This window comes from Cydia amplana, chromosome 8, assembly GCF_948474715.1.
Source record: "Cydia amplana chromosome 8, ilCydAmpl1.1, whole genome shotgun sequence".
Classification (NCBI taxonomy): domain Eukaryota; kingdom Metazoa; phylum Arthropoda; class Insecta; order Lepidoptera; family Tortricidae; genus Cydia; species Cydia amplana.
Genome location: NC_086076.1, coordinates 2119503 through 2135343, shown reverse-complemented (window position 1 = coordinate 2135343; position 15841 = coordinate 2119503). Strand labels below are relative to the sequence as shown.

Here is a 15841-nt window from a genome sequence, read left to right as displayed (position 1 = left end):
GTCAGTTACAGCGTGTGTTGATAGATGGCGCTTTTATCAATTTGGTTCGAGGAGAGAGCGACCGCTTTGAAGGCGAAGTAGGCGCCCGCAGTGAAGACTCCTGGCCGAACTCCCGTTATAATGAACACCACACTTGTTGTCTTGTGCGGGCAGTGCGCCGACCGCACGCCCTTCCATACGCGCGAATGTGTCATACCACACTGAAACAATTTCGAATATAAAAAGTGTGCCACTCGATTTAATTATCATTATTACCGGTGCAATTGTTATTAATTAATATTTAAAATGTGCTCAAAGAATTTATTAGTATGTTTGCAATTGGTAAGTTTTTTAATTTTTATACATCCATAGTTTACTTTGTTTTACTTTTTTATTAATAAAATAGTTTAGATTATAACGATACATACCTACCTAATTTTTTATTTATCTAACTTTGACGTTAGTTTAACATAGCAACTTCAAATTGTAAACAAACGTTTTGTCTGACAGTTGAATGTGGGGTAGTTAAATAATTTTATTCAAGATAAGTATTGCAAACAAATGTTGTCTCTAGTATCCTAGTTATAATCTCATTTTACTAGCGTTCATTCCGGCTTTTTACCATGGCTCGTTAAAGAAGCCGAGGGTCCGCTTGGCAACCTAATCTCACATTAGCGACAAATTTAAATCTCTCAATGCAAAAGTTTTTTTTGTATTGACCTATCTTAGTTACTACCTACGGAATGTGTGTTACTCGCATACATTCATACCTATGCATGTACATATATTAAATAGGTACTATAAGGAATTCTATTAATTGGCCTGATAGTCGCAAATTACATCTCATACACTATAATTTCTACATAAAAAGCAATCATTTTCCAACATCCATCCTACTGACAGGGAAGCAATGTAAAAAAGTTAAAAATAATCAATTGAACATCGTTAAAGATAAAATTATACTTAATAGGGTACTGGTTGACTGACTCATTGCCTATGCATTCAGAGTAAACGGACTGTTACGAGGAAAAAAAGGTATGAAACAGTGGGCAAAGTTTTATCTGTATTTTACTGTTACCCAAGGCATCCGTTGGTCGTCTAAGCGCATTAACGTGTCATTAGATGAAGGTTGCTGACCGGGTCTTCCATATTCATGCGATCATACGCAGGCAGAAGAAGCTATAAACATAACAGCACAGTACGAATTCGCAAAGCTTCAGTTAGCACCTAAATGTTTGCTAATTTCACTGGGTCTTATTTACCGTTACGTTTCAACTTTTTTAATGATAGGGACCAGTTATCTGAATGAAAAAACAGAGGAAGTAAATTCATTGGACGTGTTGCCAAAAAGTTTATTTAGTAAGGAAAACTGTAAATACAACGAATTTTATTTTGATGTAGGCACTAGGCACCTACTTTTATCGGAGTTTGTTTTAAATTTATACAATTTAAACAATAAAAAAAATGTCATTTTTGCAAATGAAGTCGGTTTTCTAATTAGGTGTGTGCGACACCTGGTGTGACATAATTATGACAGTCAAACATACTTCTCTAACTAAGTCTGAAGACACTAAGGATCGGTTAAGGCGAGGTGGGCTGAGGCTTATATGTCAAATGTTCAATATTATTTTCTACCAAGTTTTATTAAATTCTAGAAATAAATGTCTCTCTTTTGGAAGTTGAACTATAGCTGGTTAAGCAAATCTTGTCAGTAAAAAAAGGCGCGAAATTCAAATTTTCTATGGGACGATATCCCTTCGCGCCGACATTTTTCAAATTTACCGCCTTTTTCTACTGTCAAGATCTGCTTGACCAAGTATAGTTACGTTGCTGCAGTATGCTAGAGTCTAGTCTAGTAGCTAGACAGCTCAGTTTTGTCACTCACCTTATACCGTAACGTAACGGTAATTTTATAAAAGAGATTTATGAAATAAACAAACCTTTAAACCTTGTTGTTAACAGCAAGGACTAAACTCTGGCAACCTTTTACCGAAAATCTCTCCAACTGGATAAGCAACTGCATATGGGGTGCTAAGGTCTTATATATTATATTTTAATGTCTATCTAGTTGGCTGTTGTATAAATTTATGAATGTTGCTATGTCTTTGTTGTTGTTGAAGGTCGCTGTGTCTTCATGACACTATTTATAATGTCACTGTAAACGTTGTATTGACTCGTGAAAGAGCCATTGAAGCCTATTTGTAGATACTACTAGCTTAGCTATTTATATACTAGGTAATTACAACAGGCAGCCAAATAGCCTAAAGTCTAAATTGTGTTCCTAATGGTAAATTAATCTCTCATTTATTTTTTTATGAACTAGAAACGTCCGCGAACGATGCTATTAAGCTTAGAATAAATTAAAAGTGGAAAAATTACTGTCTTGTCAGTAATTTTTCCACTTTTAAATTTATTCTAAGCTTAATCTCTCATTACTATTAGTTTTGTCTTGCTTGTCAAACGATTTAATGTTGTTGGTTAAGGCTTGTAAAATTGTAGCTTTTGGCTTCGAGAAAGGAAACACTCGAATAAATTGCATATAATTATTTATTGAATTTACAGCATTACTGTATAAGAAGAACATTTATTACCAATGGCCCGCTAAATATACGGTTGCGCAAAACATTAAATTACAATATGTAGGTAGCCAGTTTTTTAAAAATATCATTACAATAAGAAATGTATTTACAGATATAATATTATGCAGGAATCCTACAATTATTCTACTCGGAAGTAGGTAAATAGGAAAAACGTAAACTCTGTTTTTTGTTTCAAACAATATTATAAATATTTGCTTGAAATCAGTAAAAACGAAATCAAAGAAAATGAATACATATAGGTACATGTAAAGCTAATAAATCTACAAATGTACGGTGCGAGTGATAGAGTGATACTAAGATAACTCTGCAACAATTTTGACAGCATATGAATACGTCAAGAACGTTCATATTTCATAGAAGTTTGACGTTTAAAATAACACTTGCACAGTCTGGGCTACCGAAATCGCTGCAGGCTTATCTTGGTCTAACTGTACATGTCTTATTTTGCTAGAAATAAATAGTAATAAGTAGTACTGTTTTGATGCGAATTAAAAAACCTAGAAAATATATTAAAAAAAAATCCTGTTTGCTTAATGTGAAGTCAACATCTGTAAATGCCCCACCCAGCCCAGCATTTCGTTTCAACGAACGCTAACAAAACCATCCAACTTCTTTTATCGGAAGATGAAAAGCTCATATGGAAAGGTTTAATCGCCGAAATAAGCGGTCTTAACGAAATACGATATTAATTCCGTACCTACTTACATAAGCACCCTAAACTGTCACAGGCATTTGTTAGCTTAAACTGTTTATCACATTGAAAACTTACAGAGAAATGCCATAATTTTCATCCGGTTCGTTATTAATTCTGACAGTTTTGATATAAAAAAAAGTGTTGTATTTGACCGTGGCTTATCTCCGCTGTTATTGTCGTGAACAACAAAAGTTTTCTCCGTTTACCTAAAATCACGTACTATGTGATCATTGTACCTCGGAAATTGAGTATTTAAATGTCGTCCAAGAACGTGATGCTCATACAATGGACCTTTGAGACCACTGACCACTTTCGCTGCTTTTTCTTTATACAATTTCACTTTTGAATTATTTCCTAGATACACCTTTGAGACCGATAATAGACGACGTAATGACATAGTAATTTATGTATCCCTTAAGACAGTGTTGCGTCAAATGACGATAGAATCACATTATTCATATTTATTACAGTTTTACTATTGAAAATTGATTATATTGTAGTTTATTTAACCATTAGACATGCTTTATTTAAAATTATTTGTCTTAAGGTCTTTTTCATTAAGTTAATAAGAAACAAATATAGCTATAATTCATTTTCTGCCTCGTAAATATATAAAACTAGATAGCTCTTGCTTTAGTAGCTCTTTGTGTTGTCTTAACTAATGTAAACTGGAAAAGCAAATGTTTTAGCTTATTGGAAAGTAGCTTTCCCTCTATTTAGCCCGTATTGAGTATCCTATAATATAATAGAAAGCTTTAAAACAGATGACTAAATTACACCTGACACTGACACCCATCTGTTTAAAGGTTCCTACAAAGTTCAATGACAGTTATACGCGAATGACCCAGAAAGTTGATACTGACACTTTCTTGTTGAGGATCTTTCCGATTCGCCACACATCACTACTGTTTGTTTTTAACAAAGACCGGAAATAGAATAAATTTTAGCTCTACATGTATACATGTAAATAACTTACTTTTTTCTTATCACTTTAATTTAAAAAAACTTGCTACCTTAAATTCGTAGAAGAAGTTAAACAAGTTTGCTATCTTTTTCTAGTCCAGCTTATCTGTATCTATAACTGATTCACCAGTTCGTGACCAGGGAATGCCGGATCAAGGGTACTAGATTCGTGCAAGAAAGGGGGCAGGTTTCGTTGTTGATAGTGCCAGTGGCCACGGAGCCCACGGAAACTATGTCATTCGGCCACGACGCGACACACATACCGCTCACGCATTCTATGAAGTGACAATCGATCATTTTTGTCGGTTATTGTCCTAGATAAAGCTTTATTATTATTATATCAAATGCAATCATGACCGCTTGACGTCGATCATTGATCGGATCATTTGAATCTGCGTGGATTATTACCTGATTGCGGTGAAGCTAAATAGGCGGGTTATGTGTATGTCGGTTCCTTTCCTAACTTTCTTGGAGACTGCGTAGCCCGGTTGAATTGATTTCGATTAACGATGGGATAATATCCTATATGTCACTGCTATGGGAGTGTTAATGGGTATTAAGTTCAAAATAGTTGAAATTTTGGCACTAAGATGTAGGTAGGTACGGGTGGATAGACCAACATCACGAAACTATAATGCTTTACCATTTAGCCTACGGAAGCCTAAAAACCACCTGGTTAGTTTATAGAATAACTTGAGTAGCTGCTTATTTTGTTACTTCCTTGCTGTATAATAAAATTCAACAAACTTGTTCTCTTGTTTCAGGCTCTGTTAGCCGGGTTCGTGTCCGCTGATTGCGGTCCAAGATTAAAATATGCTTGGGGCGATGCTCTACAAAGCACAGAATGTCCGGGTCCGGACGGCTCTCCTTATCCAAGGTAGGGATGCTCTATAAGTAACAATCCTACTTAATCGATTTATCGGTTTTTGCATGCAAAAAATATAATTATGCTTTCCCTGTTTTAAAATAAAATAATTACCTGCAGGGACAAATGTGTTCTTGCGAACAATTCTTTTATGGATTTTTGGTCAAGCAAATCTTGTCAGTAAAAAAAGGCGCGAAATTCAAATTTTGTAAGGGAGGATATCCCTTCGCGCCTACATTTTTCAAATTTGCCGCCTTTTTCTACTGTTGAGATCTGCTTGACCAGCTATAAATGTTTTTTTTTTTATTAAATAAAAGAAAAGAAAAATACCAAAAAAAGATAGATAATTATTTTCGAAACATTGAAATAATGGACATTGGACAATGGACAAGTCGATCGACGACTAAATAAAAAAAAGTTAATTTCTTATAAAGTTAAAAAATAAAAAGCGGCCAAGTGCGAGTCGGACTCGCCCATGAAGGGTTCCGTATTTAGGCGATTTATGACGTATAAAAAAAAAAACTACTTACTAGATCTCGTTCAAACCAATTTTCGGTGGAAGTTTACATGGTAGTGTACATCATATATTTTTTTTAGTTTTATCATTCTCTTATTTTAGAAGTTACAGGGGGGGGGACACACATTTTATCACTTTGGAAGTGTCTCTCGCGCAAACTATTCAGTTTAGAAAAAAATGATATTAGAAACCTCAATATCATTTTTGAAGACCTATCCATAGATACCCCACACGTATGGGTTTGATGAAAAAAATTTTTTTTAGTTTCAGTTCGAAGTATGGGGAACCCCAAAAATTTATTGTTTTTTTTCTATTTTTGTGTGAAAATCTTAATGCGGTTCACAGAATACATCTACTTACCAAGTTTCAACAGTATAGTTCTTATAGTTTCGGAGAAAAGTGGCTGTGACATACGGACGGACAGACGGACAGACGGACAGACGGACAGACAGACAGACATGACGAATCTATAAGGGTTCCGTTTTTTGCCATTTGGCTACGGAACCCTAAAAAGCGGCCAAGTGCGAGTCGGACTCGCCCATGAAGGGTTCCGTATTTAGGCGATTTATGACGTATAAAAAAAACTACTTACTAGATCTCGTTCAAACCAATTTTTGGTGGAAGTTTACATGGTAATGTACATCATATATTTTTTTTAGTATTATCATTCTCTTATTTTAGAAGTTACAGGGGGGGGGGGACACACATTTTACCACTTTGGAAGTGTCTCTCGCGCAAACTATTCAGTTTAGAAAAAAATGATATTAGAAACCTCAATATTATTTTTGAAGACCTATCCATAGATACCCCACACGTATGGGTTTGATGAAAAAAAAATTTTTGAGTTTCAGTTCGAAGTATGGGGAACCCCAAAAATTTATTGTTTTTTTTCTATTTTTGTGTGAAAATCTTAATGCGGTTCACAGAATACATCTACTTACCAAGTTTCAACAGTATAGTTCTTATAGTTTCGGAGAAAAGTGGCTGTGACATACGGACGGACAGACAGACGGACAGACAGACAGACATGACGAATCTATAAGGGTTCCGTTTTTTGCCATTTGGCTACGGAACCCTAAAAAGGCTTCGAAAATATCTATTACTTATTCTGTTAACTGCTAATACACATGTGCTATTTAGATTTATTTAATATGGAGTTTAATTACAGCGATGGAATAATGTACCTACCTAAATGCAATTACTGTAATTACATAATAGATGCAGGTATTTTAGATAAGACGTATAACAATGTCTGTGCCATGATACAGAGGTTACCGGTTAATTGCTAAAATGCTCTTGAGTAGAACGTTTAGTAATGCGTAGTTTTTTTTAGTTTATGAGCGATATATAGAAAAGGCTAACTTAGATGTAAGTAATTTGAAACAAATTTATTGATGTAACACATTAATACTTCAATAATATATTCATTATAAACGCTAAAAGCTTGCCAAAGGTAACGAGATTAGCGATAAGCGTCGATGACCTTAGTACTCAATTTGTTCTTAGTTGAGTTAGGTTCAGGTTCAGCACAGCACAATCAATAGTAGGTACGCGTCTAACGAGTGCGCAAGCAAATATAAAATCGGTAAATCGGTAAATGTGACAGCGGGGTTCAACCGGTCGGCCGACGCGGGCAATCTGCGCTTCGACTATAGAGCGACTAGAGCGAGACGCGGCGATTATTCGGCTTTGTCCAACGCGCGTTCGGGCAACATCGGACATTTCCGTTACATCGAGGGTCAGAACTCGACGCCATTTCTCTCCGGGCATAGTGTGTACCTAGCGTTTATTTGTGGAATGCGTTGACGGAAAATTGTTGTAATTGTATGGATTTGTGTGTTGTAACTTATAAATAATGTCGGAAATCGAAGAAGACGTCAATAGAGAAGAATTCAATCGAAGAATTGAAGAAATGTTTACATCAAAGAAGGCTCCAAACACATTTCTACTGTCACATTCCAGGTATAACTTGCTTATCCAACAAGTAAAAGCGGCTAAGTTAAAAACTAAGAAGACGCCCGCGGACTATCGACGTGCGAAACGATATGATGTGATCAAAACACCAGAAGGAGAAAGGCTCATAATGGCCGCCAAGCCCGGTCAAACTACGCAACAAGTATTCGTTACTATGGACGAAATATACGACGTTGTACGTGTTAACCATTTGAAATTAATCCACGGCGGCCGAACGAGGATGATGGAAATTATAAAACCTATGTACAAAAACGTCACCGCTGAATGTGTGTCGGTTTACTTATCTCTGTGCAAGGGTTGTAAAAATAAAAGTTTTAAAAGAGGAAAACGTTTACCTAAAAATACAAATGATAATTCGGAGTTACAAGACGGAGTTTCGCATAACTCTGATGAAGACGATGCGACAGAAATTGACCCCTTCAAAATTGGCAGTTCAGAAACACTAGTTGAGATTCCCGTTCAAGAAAGACAATCAAATCCTATTTCAGAAGAAACTTACCCTGAACTTTATTCTAGAGGACAAATAGATATACTAGCGGTGACAGGAGAAGAAACGGAAGAATACAAGTATATGCTGGTTTATAGAGACTTTATATCTAAATTTACTCATCTGAGAGCATTAAAGACGACTTCTATCGATGAGTCCGTTGATAATCTACTTGATATTTTCTTGGTATTTGGTGCACCGAACATTTTGCAATCTAAAAACGGGACCGCCTTGACAGCCCCGATTTGCAAACGAATAACGGTATTATGCCCCGATATTATAATTCTCACATCCGAATCTAATTTTAGAGCTCAAGACTTGGAAGGAAAGACAAATGAAGATATTCTTAAGAAAATGAATACGTGGTTGTCGAGAAATAAGAAAGTGAAATGGCAAAAGGGCTTGAAATTTGTTCAGCATTCGTTGAATACGAGATTTCATACTACTTTATGTAGGACGCCTAGTGAATTAGTATTTGGCGTAGATCCAAGGAAAGGTATAGCCTCAGTTTTGCCAATGGATGTATGTCAGGCTTTATCATCTGATACTGATTTGAAAAGAACTTTAGTAAAAAAGGAGGATCAAAACACAGAACAAATAATGTCGGAAGAATCGTTGATATTGCCATGCGATTTTATTAAAATTGAAGCTATGGAAGATGAGAATATTGAATAATTTTGGTTTACAAAGCATTTGAGGTTGTAAATCCTAAAAAATTAACGTGTGGAAATCTGATTGTCTTTTTCATTTATTTTAGTGTTAGGCATTTCTTTAATTAAGTAATGTGCCTATAATTTTTTGATACGTGCAGAATAAACAGATCCAACCAACCTGCCAATCCACCTGTCCAATCGACCTGTTTTAATTTAATATTTCGGCTATGAATAGCCCCAAGTATCAAAATACTAAGAAATACAATTGCTACCTTTGCTCCTCTAGGCTCCGAGCGTTGACCCGTAACATAGCTAATGTCTCATAAATAACCATAGATACATAGACAACAGATTCCCGTTAATAATTCTACTTATAAGCAAGACGTTTATCTATGGCACACCTAAATACCATGAGAATTTTCCCACCGCGCCGGGACGTATGCAAGCAATTTTCTCTACGCTTGCAATGTAATTTCAAAATGATCATTATTATGTCTCATTACATTATAATAACGCACAACGGTATATTGGAGTTTAATTTTATTTCACGCCATCTTCAGAGTCGTAATGCATTTTAATGTTGTGTAGAGTGAGAGAGATTCATGACTGTGCGTGGTTGTTAGGTTTTTGTTTTCTAATAATTGGAAAGATGGCGTTGTAGTCAATTGGCCGACTTCTTGTAGTAATAAAGAGACGTAAATTAAGAAAACGTGCGCTTTTACTTACTATAGATAAAGAGTTACCCGTAAAGGGCCTGCTTGAAAGCTAGCAACTAACAACTATTAGGTACACTCTTAACCTCCATATCCATACAACGCCGTATGCCTTACAATTGTTGTAGGTGGCGCTATTTATGTACATATTATGTTTACATTTTTGGTGCGACTCTGTCCGTCCGTCTGCCTGTCTGTCTGTATGTCACATTGCTAAATATCTAGAGAACTACTAAAGATATCGATTTGAAATTGGAATAGTTATTTATTAGCATAATTTATAATGTAATTTCATATTATGAGAATAAATATCTAAATCTATGAACAACGCATTGAAAGTGTATTTTTTTATTATGGTGTGTATGCTTAGCTACGAACCAACTACGAACACTCATCTTACCTTACCGCTGTATTTTTCACTTCTATTAAGTAAGCATAATATTGGATTAGGCATAGAAATGTACAACCAGCATCAAAATTGCATTGACACCATAGAATTCATTCATAAGTGGTTAAGCACTTTCGTACAGCGCCATCTAGTTCTATCTTTGACAGAATTTAAGTTAGATCTTGTTTGTCTGTGTCTAAACTCTGACTACTATATCTGTTTTCCAGGCACTTGGTAAACCGAGCATTAAAATCCGGAGCATGGGGGCAATCTTCACGTCAAGCACGAAACGTGCGGACCGTAGACCCGGCCATCATGCGACGAGCACTGATGGACGCACATGTCGGATATTCCGAGGGATTGACGAGGCAGAATGGCAGTAGAACTGGTATGTAGCTACTATTGTAGTAATAAGAATAGCCTAATGTCTCAGGACAGTCTTCGGGACATCTGGTGGTTATAGCGCTTATATACGTGGTTATAGGTTACTTCGAGAGTTTGTAGAACTGGGTATTACCTCCTACTCCTGGTAAATAATATAGTAAGTTAGTAACTCAGTAAAAGAAGAGAGACATGATGTCGGATCTGTGCGTTTTCTATTTAGGTTATAACATAAATATAGGCTAGCCTTTTTCCTCATGAATATGAAGGTACGACTTACATTACCATACTAAACGATTTTTCTACGAAACCAACGCCGAAATGGCGAAACGAACTCCGCTTTATTTTATTAAACTTCTAAATCTCATCCTTAATCAATAAACGTCACGATTTTTTTTCGTGATTCTGAATTTGGTCTGATTGATCGTGAATTGAAAAAACATTCTGTATAAGTAGGTACACAAAATATCGAAGTTTTGTACAAATTTATAAAAATTCGGGTGAATCAACAATTTTTTGCAAATTGTTGCCATACTTAGCTTCGATCCCTTCGGTCACTCGGGTCACTCCTTAAATCATATTTTTATGGCATTTAAAGTAGTTATAAGCCCTTTTCTTAATAAGGTCATCTTCCAAAAAATTAGTATCCCAACAGTTTTTCTAACAAACTGAGCTGATATTATCCCCTGAGTCACGGGACAGAATAACAACAAGAAATAGTCGATCCGCCCACTTAAGTATTTCAATTCTTTCCGATACTCATTCTGAATCACAATTAGGTGAAAAAGGTCATTATTATAAAATGTCCCACGCTCGTGCGATCCACTTCCCAAACAGTCATCCCATGTGTCCTATAAGGAGACTGCGTTTTTAGTCCATTGTAGTTAAAGTTGACTATGGCGTGGGTATATACTCCAGAGCAATGGATAGGGATAACTTTGTATCGGAAATTTCACACGAAGCGAACAGTTTGCAATGCTTTCAAGTTTAGTTGCCGGTAAATGAACTTTACGAGTATTATCCACTATTATTAAGTCATTAGCTTCGGGAAGTATGCCGTAAAGGTGGCTATGATGAATAATATTCTCAAAAACTTGCTTAACAGAGGGTGAAGAGACTTTCGAATATTTCTAGTAATCTATCAGACCTATCAGTCATGTGCTCATGTGATATGACTCATATCAGAAAGTTTTGTATAAACATAGTCAAGTATTTCTCCTTTCATACGAAATACATGTGATGCACGGCGAAGCACAAATATGCATATCTCATGGGCCAATTTTAACTTTTTATTTATTTTGTTTAATTTTTTTTATTTAATCTTGCCACTTTAAGTCCTTAAAAATGCTGCGAGAATAATGGCACTTCTTGCTGTGTACACCCTGGAAAGGCACTTTGTCAGTAGAACTTGAATAATTTCGAATTTCGCGGCGTTTTCTACTGACAAAGTTGACCTGTCGACTATATATTTTATATATTACACTAATATTCATGTTTATCATACATTTCCAGGTCGCGCCAGCAACCTCCCCGGCCTGTCCCCGACCACGACCAACTCCTGCGGCGGCGGTCGCCTGTGCCGGACGCGGTACAACACTACAGCGCCGATGTACGGCGTGTCACTGACGTCCGGACAGCCTGTCACTATTGTGCAGAAGTTCCCGGATTTACTGCAGCAAGTTGTATTTGAAGTTTGCGAGTGAGTATCATCAAATGAATGAAAGTCTCATCATCATTAGTGAGTCTAACAATTGCTTATTTTATGGAGGATCTGCGCCGTTTTTGGGGAATACTTCGTGCTTCTTAACTGCTGTTTAAAACGGTACCCGGTGGTCTACTCCGTCTACTAGATTAGCTACTCAACCTTTTTTTATGAGGGCCACAAAGACGGTTTTGTCTTGTAGTCCCGGGCCGCAAGATGTTATGTATCAGGATCACGTGGCAGGCCACCTAACCAGCCACCGGCAACCGGCGGCCCGCTGTTTGAATACCGCTGTACTAGATCGTCGGCTCAAACGACCGAATATATTTCCCTAAATATTTTCGACGAAACAATTAATTTTGTAATAATGATAACAGTAACGGACCCTGTCACCAATGTTTACATACAATCGTTTACGTTATGATGAAAACTTGCAAGATGTGAAAGCGTAAGTGACCTTCCGGGGTCAAATATTCTACTTCGAAATTTAACAATAGGTACGTTAGCGACCAATTCTAAAATAGTTTTAATAGTAGGGGAGCCCAAGAGGGGATTGTTGTGTTTACTCGAGCGCGTCAGATTAGCGCTTTAGATATGAGTGATATCTTGCTACCCCGTGTAGTCTACCTTTACCCCTTTTAGCCATCTATGATGAGCCCTTGGTTGGTGGGGGGTTGGTGGGGGGTTCAACAAATTGTTAAGCAGATTGTGGATTTGGTCATATTAGTCCAAATTAACGCTATAATTGTGCTACTTATTACTAAATCTGATAATTATTTGCACGCATTTCCTTAATCTGACGGTTACAATGTAAAAATTAGGCGTCAAACTTGTGTTCGTCAGATTAAGAAAATGCCTACAAATAAGTGTTATATTAAGTTATAGACAAAATATAGCATTAACGTGGACAAAAACGACCAAACTCACAAACTGTATATAACTTTTTTTCTTCTTATCATCTAATATTTCGATTCCAATAGGTCTGTACGACGCTCGAGTAAGTAAACATTTAGCATCGTCGGCTCCCCAACTATAATTTTTGTAAATATAATATTACGTTGATCGACTCTAAACTAAAAAACCGGTAATATGGAGACTTTTGCTCATCTCTAGATCATTAGGTACCTACTGTCAATCAATATAGCCGGTTTAAACTCTCGCGCGAGCCACGAGACGAGCCGCGAGCCGCGCCACGAGACGCGAGTCCACCGTTTACACTCGCGTTCGGCTTGTCATTCGGTTATAAACCTTATGCCGTGCCGTTAGTGTTTAAATTATATTCGCTCGACGAGCTTGCGAGCCACGAGACGAGCCGCGAGCCCACCGCTTACACTCGCGTCTCGTGGCGCGGCTCGCGGCTCGTCTCGTGGCTCGCGCGAGAGTCTAAACTAAACCGAGTGATAAGCCCCCACATATGTGAATTTTATTAAGCCATCTACACATGCAACAAATCACTGCAATTTATCTTTGCGATCTGTCATTAGTGTTAGGTATAGCTGGTCAAGCAGATCTTGTCAGTAAAAAAAGGCGCGAAATTCAAATTTTCTATGGAACGATATCCCTTCGCGCCTACATTTTTCAAATTTGCCGCCTTTTTCTACTGATAAGATCTGATGTGTGTTTTGTATCACCAATTTGAAGTCATCGTGTATATCCACATCTCTGTCTGTATATTTATAAATCACTGCGTCTATGTAAAATCTATAAAACAGTAGAGCGTACCTACAATACGTGAAATTGTTTTGAAAATCTGACGTCTTTATCTTTGCAAACGGTCTTGATGTATCGATGTCATATTTTATTGTCTGTGAAAACTTGTCAAAAAACCGGCCAAGTGCGAGTCGGACTCGCGCACGGAGGGTTCCGCACCATCAACAAAAAATAGAGCAAAACAAGCAAAAAAACAGTCACCCATCCAAATACCCCGCCCGACGTTGCTTAACTTCGGTCAAAAATCACGTTTGTTTTTATGGGAGCCCCACTTAAATCTTTATTTTATTCTGTTTTTAGTATTTGTTGTTATAGCGGCAACAGAAATACATCATCTGTGAAAATTTCAACTGTCTAGCTATCACGGTTCGTGAGATACAGCCTGGTGACAGACGGACGAACGGACGGACGGACGGACGGACGGACGGACGGACGGACGGACGGACAGCGGAGTCTTAGTAATAGGGTCCCGTTTTTACCCTTTGGGTACGGAACCCTAAAAACAGTTTAAGGCACAGTATAAGTTACTCTATGGTTTACGATGTGTACTAGTGCTGCACTTTGGCGGCAGAACATTGCAGTAACACCCCCTATTTTAGATTAAACTAAGTCACTAACAACACTTTTTCTCATTCCAGATCAAGCGAATGCTCAGTCATCCGCGGTTCGTGCACACAGACGTACGTCCCGTACTTGTTTCTAGTGCTGCCGCTCGGGCCCGTCACACTGACGGGACAGGACTATGTGCTTGTTGAGTCCGGGTGCGTCTGTCGACCGGATCCTTAAAACAAACTTTATTGGTAAGTAGTAAAATGAGGTTAAAACTTAAAACCCACTGGTTATTAATGCTTCAAACTCTCGGAAACATAAATGAGGCGTCTTATTATGGCTCATTTAGACGGCGCGCGAACTCGTATACGATTGAAGTTACATTGCGGACCATTGAGGTTACAACAATTCAGCCGACCGATCAAATTACGCAATGTAATGAAACTCGCATGCGAGTTCTCTCACCGTCTAAATGAGCCCTTATGATCCATGTTATTAAGGACCCTTTAGGGTGGAACATCACAAATAAATAGTCTGTATTCTGTGGTTTACGTTTCAGTGGATTTGACATCTAATGACATGTATTTTTCTTGACCGATTGCAGCGCCATCTGCGTTAAGCTTTAAAATTTAGAACCTGTTGTGTGTTCGAATAATGAATTAAAAGAAATAGTTTGTGACACGATTTGCTAGCCAAGCTTTTAAGGCCTTCACTCACGTCACCCATAATTGCATGAAATTTCGCGTTTTTTTTGCACATTATTTGCGGCAATGGTCTAAAATCGCATGCAATTTGTTGCGACGTGAGTAGAGCCCTTTACGGCTACTATCAGTTTGCCACTGACATAAACGCCATCGAGAACGTAATTTACTTTCTATACATCTCGCTCTTACTCGCATATAAGTGCAAACGAGTTGTATAGAAAGTAAATTACGTTCTCGATAGCGTATACATGTCAGTTTTGACACTGTCAGTGACTGGTATGGGCTCTTAAGAGTTGAGCGCTAAACGCGACTGAAACTTAACATGAAAGATTGACTAATTAATATTGATTTATATTCTTAGAACTTTCGGCGTTGCCTAAGGATTTACCTAAATGAATTATCGAGTTATAATTTTTCAAGATAATGGCAATGTTATTAGAATCATAATACTTTCAATAATATATTCTAATGAATTCCCTTCACGTTACTTTTTGACGTACCTTCCCTGGTAACGGAATGGAAAGTGGCAAAATAAGTGACATAGGTATTACTTGTATTCTATCGGAATTGAAGTAATGCTAACTAACTTAATATGCCTATCTACTATGAAAATGTGCATTGCTAGTAAATATATAGGTACCAGTAGTTTTTGAATTTCATATACAATTTGATATTCTCAAATATGACTTTGAAATTATCGCGATTAAAATTATGCTTTGATGGAATGGACACAAAAAAATTGTTTTGATATTTACGTATTTAACGTATGTATGAGTATATTTTTGTTTGAGTATTAAATCAAAATTACTAGTTAGATAGGATATTAAAGTTTAACTGTATTATTACGTACCTAACGAATTTGTTAAAATTATGAAACTGTTTCCTCGTTTTATGTTGCATTTAAATTAATATTAATTTGCATTTATATAGGAATGACTTTGGGATATTGTTCTAAAATACTG

The 15841-nt window shown here is 36.9% G+C and overlaps 1 protein-coding gene across 1 annotated transcript; it reads left to right on the top strand.

The window, feature by feature from the left end:
• Positions 1–7: 7 nt before the first annotated feature.
• On the top strand, positions 8–14424 carry LOC134649983 (uncharacterized). Its single transcript, XM_063504798.1, has 5 exons — positions 8–321; positions 5001–5113; positions 10061–10221; positions 11727–11913; positions 14265–14424. Exons 1-5 carry the CDS (start codon positions 286–288, stop codon positions 14410–14412), a joined length of 645 nt encoding a protein of 214 aa, XP_063360868.1. The 5' UTR covers positions 8–285; the 3' UTR covers positions 14413–14424.
• Positions 14425–15841: the final 1417 nt, after the last annotated feature.